The sequence below is a fragment of the Chaetura pelagica genome, unplaced genomic scaffold, assembly GCF_000747805.2.
Source record: "Chaetura pelagica isolate M959 unplaced genomic scaffold, ChaPel_1.0 scaffold775, whole genome shotgun sequence".
Classification (NCBI taxonomy): Eukaryota; Metazoa; Chordata; class Aves; order Apodiformes; family Apodidae; genus Chaetura; species Chaetura pelagica.
Genome location: NW_009953204.1, coordinates 443057 through 450841, shown reverse-complemented (window position 1 = coordinate 450841; position 7785 = coordinate 443057). Strand labels below are relative to the sequence as shown.

At 49.3% G+C, this 7785-nt stretch overlaps 2 protein-coding genes across 2 annotated transcripts in view; both read right to left on the bottom strand.

The window, feature by feature from the left end:
• Nucleotides 1–201: 201 nt before the first annotated feature.
• Nucleotides 202–3376, bottom strand: FDXACB1 (ferredoxin-fold anticodon binding domain containing 1). The gene is made up of 5 exons (XM_009997426.1): nucleotides 3367–3376; nucleotides 3115–3271; nucleotides 2772–2975; nucleotides 2020–2178; nucleotides 202–1372 (listed from the first exon to the last, which is right to left on the bottom strand). Exons 1-5 carry the CDS (start codon nucleotides 3374–3376, stop codon nucleotides 202–204), a joined length of 1701 nt encoding a protein of 566 aa, XP_009995728.1.
• A 3562-nt stretch (nucleotides 3377–6938) lies between these two features.
• Nucleotides 6939–7785, bottom strand: part of CRYAB (crystallin, alpha B) — a 4401-nt gene continuing 3554 nt past the window's right edge. The window contains exon 3 of the mRNA XM_009997410.1: nucleotides 6939–7271. Within this exon, the coding sequence (XP_009995712.1) occupies nucleotides 7068–7271 (204 nt within the window). The 3' untranslated portion in view covers nucleotides 6939–7067. The remainder of the gene's footprint in view (nucleotides 7272–7785) is intronic.

The following is a 7785-nucleotide window of genomic DNA, read 5'->3' as shown; positions in this document are numbered from 1 at the left end:
GCTCTGGGAGCACCCCTGGCTCTGGGAGCACCCCTGGCTCTGGGAGCACCCCCGGCTCTGGGGAGCACCCCTGGCTCTGGGAGCACCCCCTGCTCTGGGGAGCACCCCCTGCTCTGGGGAGCACCCCTGGCTCTGGCAGCCCAGCACGGCCAGTCCTTACACCGGGAGCGAGCCCAGCACCTGGCAACAACCTGCAAGGCTTCAGCGAAGAGTCACTCCCAGGCACTGGGCAATTTCCTTCCGAAATCTCTCCTGCATCTGTGCCACCTCCTGGCGGCTCAGGGCCCTGTCGCAGGACTGGAAGGTCAGCCTGTAGCACAGGCTCTTCAGTCCGGTCTCTGCCCGCTGGAAGCTGTCAATTAACTGGATGGACACCACCATTTCACCTGACACCTGCCTAGCAATGGTGTGAAAAGCAACTTCATCAAATCGCTCCCCATCAGGAAGCCAAAAGCTGACATCGTGGACATAGGAAGGTGGATACAGAGAAAAACTCTTGAAAAGCCTTAACTCCCCTCTAGGAAACTGCTGGAGGAACCGTTTGTCTGATGTCCAGAGCATCCGCCAGTCAGGAATTCCACAGATCAGCATGGCCAGGAGGTCGAGATTCAACGAAGCCAAGACAACAACCAAGTCACTGCTGGTTAATTCATCATGAGCTGTCCTTACAACTCCCGCACAGAGGCCCCTCTCACAGGAGCCCAAAGTGTCTGTGTCCATGCAGATGAAGTACTGAACCTGACTAAGCTGAGATTCAAAAGCAGCAAAGTCATTGAGCTCAGTTGTCTCAAAGCTCGTTGCTTCCTGCAGACTGATACTCAGTTTAGAGCTGGAAACAGCCTGGTGAAGAGAATGTATGCTGGTTTTCATGTTCTTCACCAACATCTGGATACAGCTGCTCTCTGTGCCCCTGTTAACTGTACAGGCAAATATGATCTCATGAAAAACAGGCATGGAGTAAGGAGTGATACGACACTTCCTGAAAACTGGGCCAGACAGAACTGTAAGTATTCCTGGGACAAAGGTTCCTCTTTGTATTATTGCCTGAGCATAAGGTAGAAGGGAAGGTCTAAGATAATACTGTTTTGAAAGGTGGCATCCCCCTTGTACCCAGCCACTCCCATCTGTGTCCCTGCAAAAGTCAACATGAGGAGATGAAACTTCATTTGCCACTTCCTCAGTGCTTGGAGTCTCCTCTGGGCTCAGAGTGATCAAAAAGAGATTTGAGTGACAAACCCCACTGAGGTGACCTTGGTGGAGCAGGGGAAGGCAGCAGTCAGTGTTCTGCAGCAGAAAGGCTTGGTCGAGCTCTGCAGTGAGCTTCTCCTTTACTGTCCTTACTGGATGATTGGAATTGAGTTCTAGAAAACCCCTGTGAAAAATAAAATGTCCACATTACAGACACCACTAAACAGATTTTGTTGAAATGCCAGCAATTTACCCAAAACCAATCTCAGATACCAGGCTGGTAAATACCCAAACAAGCCAAGTCTTTAATCAGTTTTCAGGACACTGGTGTTTATCTCCAGGTTGCCATCAGGAATTAACTGCACCTCTGCTGTTAATAAACAAATGGGACTTTAACAGCCATCACCCTTTCCACTCCACACTGGTATTACCCAACTACAGGAATGAATCAAATTATTCTAGCCCTGGATGGAGCAGCTCACCTTTAGTGTTTATTTATTTTCCCTATGGCATTAGCAGACACTCAGTCAGCTCCTGAATTTCTTCCATGGTGCAGAAAAGCAGATTGAAGTTTTAATTGTTATTTGTGTGTTCAAGGCTACAACAGCCTGGTCCCAAACATGAAGTTTATTTTTGTTCTGTAGAATTTTCAGTAGCCCACAAGCACAAGCCAACATGAAACAGACTAGAAGGAGAAACTGAAGGAAATTCTGTAAACAGGGAAGGAGGAAAAGTGCAACAATTCCACTTTATCTGACACCTATGGTGGTCATGCCCACTGACAGCAGGAGAGCGTGTTACTGCCAAACAGAAACTTGTTATAAAACTTACCTATCAATTTTATCCACAAGTACTTGTGGTACTTGAAAATAAACTGTTTGGTTTTCCACTTCTGTTTGGTAGACCACAGGTTTGAAGCAGGGAAGGGGTGTGCTCCTGGTGAAAATGTGGTTTAAAGCACCTTCTACACGGAAAGATTTATCTTGACTCCTGACAATACAGAAAAAAGCAAAGTCACTGATCATTTCCTGTATATTTTCTGACCCAGGTAACTCTCTGTACAAACACTAAAACACTTCTGGTTGAATCTCAGGTGACAAAAATGCCACACTACCCTATTTTTACTGGGCAGGTGGAACAAGTTGCACAGCAAGGTTGTGCTGTCCCCATCCCTGCAGACTGAGTGTGGCTCTGAGTGAGCTGCTCTAGCTGGCTCTGCTCTGAGCTGCAGGGCAGGACCAGATGATTGCTGGAAGCCCCTGACAACATCAACCACGTCGTGATTCTATGACTGTCAGCTCAGCAGACAGGCAAACTGCAGCCCTCCCACTGTCTTTAGGCTGAGACTGACACTTGTTCTGAAATGGACCTTTAAAATCCTAAAATAATCTTAATTTTTAGATAGTACTTCAGCAAGAAGCTTGCATTTTGATCTTGGCTGTTCTGCCACAAATTGGTAGCTGTTTTAAGGTAAATTAAAGTGAGTTCCTCTCTCCAACAAACAGCATACTAAAAGAACATACAGTGTGAGGCATTGTAAGAGCATGAACACCAACTTCTCAGGTTTGCCACATGGTGGTTACCTGTAGCCTGTGCACTGGTACCCATGGATAGTCTCTGCTTTAAAAGGATGAACCTCACTCAGGATGAATCCAGCTCCTGCTGCCACTGCCACGATTTGCCAGCTGTTGTGCCATTCCCTCCTTGGTTGGTCAGCAGGTGTCCCGCCCTGACCATTGCAAAGAGCCACATGGACCTCTCCCTCCTCTGCCAGCACCTCCGCAGAGCTAGAAGGAAAGCCAGGCAACATGAAAAAACCCTGCTAGCACACCCAGAAATGTTACAGTGCCAGAAAAGCACCTGCAACACAGCTAGAAACCTGCACCATGGAGTCAGTCAGCCTGGAAGTTCTTCTGCTTTACTCACCTGCGGAAAAAGCGGGCAAGAAGCTCCCTGTTCTTCACGACCCCAGACTTTCTCCCACAGTGAGGGAAGTTGAAATAAATAGAATCAAATTCTCTTTTTTCTGCTGGAAAATAGTCCTTCAGCTTGGTGCAGTCCACAGAAAACAAAACTTCGGCTCCTTCCAAAATAAAATGTTGAAGAAGTACAGCAGTTAAAGTCCTCTAGTCCATTTTTAAGCAGGATCAGAGCAGCAGCTGCCAGGCATCCCCCCACCCTTGTGCATGAGGCAAAACAAACAGCCCAGGCTGCATTTGCTTCTCTTGCAAAGCTAATGGCTCCTTGCTCAGTGCTATTCCCGTTTTACTAGATTTTAGAGTATTTGATTCAGCTTCTTGGGCAGTTCCAGTTCCTCATATCAAAAGTGGGGTCAAGGAAGAGGATTCTACCCCTTTACTGGAATCTTGTGAGACCCCACCTGGAGCACTGTGCCCGGTTTCTGGAGCCCTCAACATAAGGACATGGAGCTCCTGGGGAAACTCCAGAGGAGGGCATGGAGATGATGAGAGGCTGGAGCAGCACTGGAGCCAGGCTGGGGGAGCTGGGGGGTTCAGCCTGGAGGAGAGAAGGCTCCAGGGGGACCTTAGAGCACCTTCCAGTGCCTGAAGGGGCTCCAGGAAAGCTGGGGAGGGGCTTGGGACAAGTATCAAGAGGACAAGGGGCTCGAGTAGGGTGGATTTAGATTGGACGTTAGGAAGAAGTTCTTCCCACTGAGGGTGGTGAAGCTCTGGAACAGGTTGCCAAGAGAGGTGGTGGAGGCCCCATCCCTGGAGACACTCAAGGTCAAGATCAGAGAATCATCCTGGTTGGAAGGGACCTTGAAGATCATCAGGTCCAACCATAACCCAACTCCTCCCACCACAGCCTGATTTACCTGTTCAGTCATGTCCCTCAGCACTGTATCTACATTTCTTTTAAGCACTCCCAGGGCTGGTGACTCCACCACCTCCCTGGGCAGCCTGTTCCACTGTCCAACCCCTCTTTGGGCAAAGAAATTCCTGCTAATATCCAGTTTAAACCTCCCCTGGAGCAGCTTCAGGCCATTTCCTCTGCCCCGGCCCCCCGCCTCTCTGGTCTTGCTGCTGCTGCTGCCAGGGCCGCTCCGCCCCGGGGCGGGGAAAACGGCTTCAAAAATCATCCCTGCTCTGCAATAGTCCTGCAAAGACAAGGGGCAGTGGGTGCAAAGCGGAGCACGGGAGGTTCCAGGTGAATCTCAGGAAGAACTTCTTTGCTGTGAGGGTGACAGAGCCCTGGGCCAGGCTGCCCAGAGAGGCTGTGGAGGCTCCTTCTCTGGAGACTTTCCAACCCCCCTGGATCCTGTGTGACCTGCCCTGGGCTGGGGGATCTTTCCAGGTCCCTTCCAACCCCTCAGATTCTGTGATTAATGTTTCCCAAAGCCCAGTCTGACCCTGCCCTGTGCAGCTGGAAGCCCTTCCCTCTTGTTCTGTCACTAATTACAGTGAGAAGGGAGCAGCACCAACCTCTCTGCAATGACCTCTCAGGCAGGTGCAGAGACTGATGAGCTCTCCCCTCAGCCTCCTCTTCCTCACACTAAACATTCCCAGCTCCTTCAAGCCTTCATCATCAGATTGATTCTCCAGGCCCTTCCCCAGCTCTGTTGCCTCCTCTGTCCTGGCTCCAGCACCTCGAGATCTCTCTGGAATGGAGGTGCCCAGAACTGGACTTTCAAACACCTCCAGGGGTGGAGACTCCAGAGCTGCCCTGGGCAGCCTCTCCCAGGGCCTGACAACACTTTCTGTGAAGATATTTTTCCTGATATCCAGCCTAAACCTCCCCTAGTATGACTTGTTATGTGTGAGAAGACTCCAGGCAGCCTGTCCCAGGGCTCTGTCACCCTTCATGAAGCTTTTGCTCATGTTGAGGTAGAACTTTCCATGTTCCAGTTTGTCTCCTTTGCCTCTTGTCCTGTCACAGGGCACTGCTGAAAGGAGACTGGCCCCTTCTTCTTGACACCCACCCTTCAGGTATTTGTAAACATTCACAAGGTCCCCTCTCAGCCTTCTCCAGGATGGTGTTTCATGTGTCACGACAGTGGGAGGCTTAAAATTGGGAAAGGCAAACTCCAGCAGGGACCTGGTGCCTGCAGTGGGTGAAGTCTGGTTCATGCACTGGGTCCCTGTGGCTTTGGATAAATCACTTTGTCTATTTCACAGGGTGGCTAATAACCTCTGAGACATATTTAGTGCCATGTGAAGCTGAGAGCTGCAGTGTCACCACTTAGGAGAACACTTAGATTACTAAATCTGAGCTTTTCCCTTCACTATCCTGGCTGCTTTGAAATAACAAACTCCAGGTCATGAAAAGGGAAAGCATCAGAGAATAAAAAATATGAGCATAGAACTGAAACATAGTCTATTGGACCCGTGGTGTAGCTGAAGAGGAGCTTCTGAATGACACTTGTGCTTGGAGATGACAAAATTGGTTTTTTCCCTTTCTTGTTGTTGAGTTGTGCTCCTGTGCCACCACAGAACAGGTATTTCAAGTCATTCAGAGAGTGGTATTTGCATGCCAAGTGTTTGTGTCTGGCTAACCTCATCGTGTTTAACCCCAAGGAGCTTCCACTCAAAATTCCTGGAGTTTCAGCCCAACTAAACCCTCCTCTGTAGTAAAAGATCTCCCTCAGTTGCACTTTCTGGATAGATTCCCGCTATTTTGCCTTTACTTCCTTATGTGACAAACATTCTTCCTGCTTTCTAAGCTGCATTGTGGTGTGACCTGTGTGTGTTCCTGTTTGTTTCTTGTGCAGAGATGACCACCAGTCACCAGTCACCCTGTGCCTGGTCAGCCCAAGCCCAACTAACACCTGAACTGGAACTGCTTTTTTGGAACCACCTCATAGGAAACCCTAGGCCTTGGAATTAGGTGGGATTTGGGCTGCTTGACAGTGAACCCACATCACTGCTTGTTTTATTTTTCTCACTCAAAGCCATGGAGGAAGGTTGTCCTCTCAGTTCATTTGAGATTTAAACTGGTCCTTTCTAATGTAACTTTTGTCTTAGCAGGCATAAAGAACATAGAAAACCAGTCAGGTCATGACTGAGTCTGATGGTCTGTGTGACAGATCTGTGGCAATCTGTCCTTTTTAGAGATGAATTTCAGGAATTCAATTCCAGGAATACAGAGTTTCCTTCGTGCTGGTGTCCCTTTGAAGAGAGGTGCTTAGAAGGACTTAGAGGTGGTTTGTACCCCTGAACAGCGTTAGGATAAATCAGATTAATACTCTGTTCATTGTTTGAAGGGCACTGACAATAGAGTTTCAAAGTGATGTGATTTCCCGTGGTGTTTTCCCTCCCCTCTGCATGTGTCTGTGTTTCCTGCAGCTGTGCAGCTTTCATCTGCAACTGCTCTAAGTTGGTTGCAGCCCTTGGGTGCTTCTCCACACCACCAGTCACTCTAGGGATGTAAGATAACAGTTGCCATCCACTCAGTTGTTATCTTATACCCACACTTCAAACGAGTTTCGGCTGTCATGAGGGTGTTTCACCAGTCTGATCTCCACTGGAGAAACTTGCCTGTTGCTTGTGAAACACTCTGAAACCCTCTGGCAACATTGAAAAGGCTCCTGCTGGTAGATGTTTGCAAAACATCCGAGCAGACAAACTGAAAGTAGCAAAGAGATTCTGAACAGCCAGACAAGCTCTCCTGGACACACCTGCCACTCAGGCTGTAGGCAAGGATGATGCCAGGGCTGTTTCCTTGCACAACTTGCTTCACCCAACACTTCCCATGTCCTCAGCGCTCGGAAACAAACAAACAAACATACAAACTGCTTATTCATGTTTTATTCGTTAACAAACTTACTCAGCATAAATAATAAAGAGTAGCCATTCGGTATAGCTGGCTCAGGGTGAAAAGTGCTCTTGAATGGCCCCCCCGGGGTGGCTGGAAATAGCAGCCTACTTCCTTTGGGCTCCTGCAATGGCAGGTTTCTCCTCTCGGGTGATGGGGATGGTGCGCTCGGGGACGTCGCTTTGTTTCCTGGGTGCACTCACGGTCAGGACGCCATCCAGAGAGAGGGATGATGTTATGGTCAGAGGGTCCACATCATCTGGGATCCTGTATTTCCTGTTGAACTCCCTGGCAATAAAGCCATGCTCATCCTTCAAAAGAAGAGAAGGAACAGCCCTGATTAGAAACGTCCACTCAGTTCCGCCTAAACCGTGGACGCTTTGCTTAAGGTCTGAGATGAGGGAGCTCCAGCTCCCAGAGGAAAATTCTATGGAATGTTAAAGGAGTTTATAATTATGAGTTGCCCTTTTTAAAGAGCCAAGACTGGCCAAGGTGAGGCACTGCCCTGCCTTGGCTGCAGGTGTCTGCAGGTGCACTGTTTACAGGAGGAGACCCTGGCCCAGGGTGCCCAGGGAAGCTGTGGCTGCCCCATCCCTGGCAGTGTTGAAGGGCAGGTTGGATGGGGCTTGGAGCAGCCTGGGCTGGTGGGAGGTGTCCCTGCCCATGCAGGGGGTTGGATCTAGATGATCTTTCAGGTCCCTTCCAACCCAAACCATTCTATGACTATGATCCCATGTTCCAGCTCATGTTCCAGCTGGAGGCTGGCTCCTGTGCACACTGGTGGGCTTTCATTCCTGAGATGCAGCAGCTAGACCTACATGCAGT

Bases quoted from the DNA above. Each gene is read 5' to 3' on its own strand.
- FDXACB1 (XM_009997426.1), bottom strand. The intron at 2,976-3,114 runs GTGAGTAAAGCA...CTTTCCTTCTAG, and splicing joins CTTGCCCGCTTTTTCCGCAG to CTCTGCGGAGGTGCTGGCAG. The intron at 2,179-2,771 runs GTAACCACCATG...CTGTATTGTCAG, and splicing joins TACCAGTGCACAGGCTACAG to GAGTCAAGATAAATCTTTCC.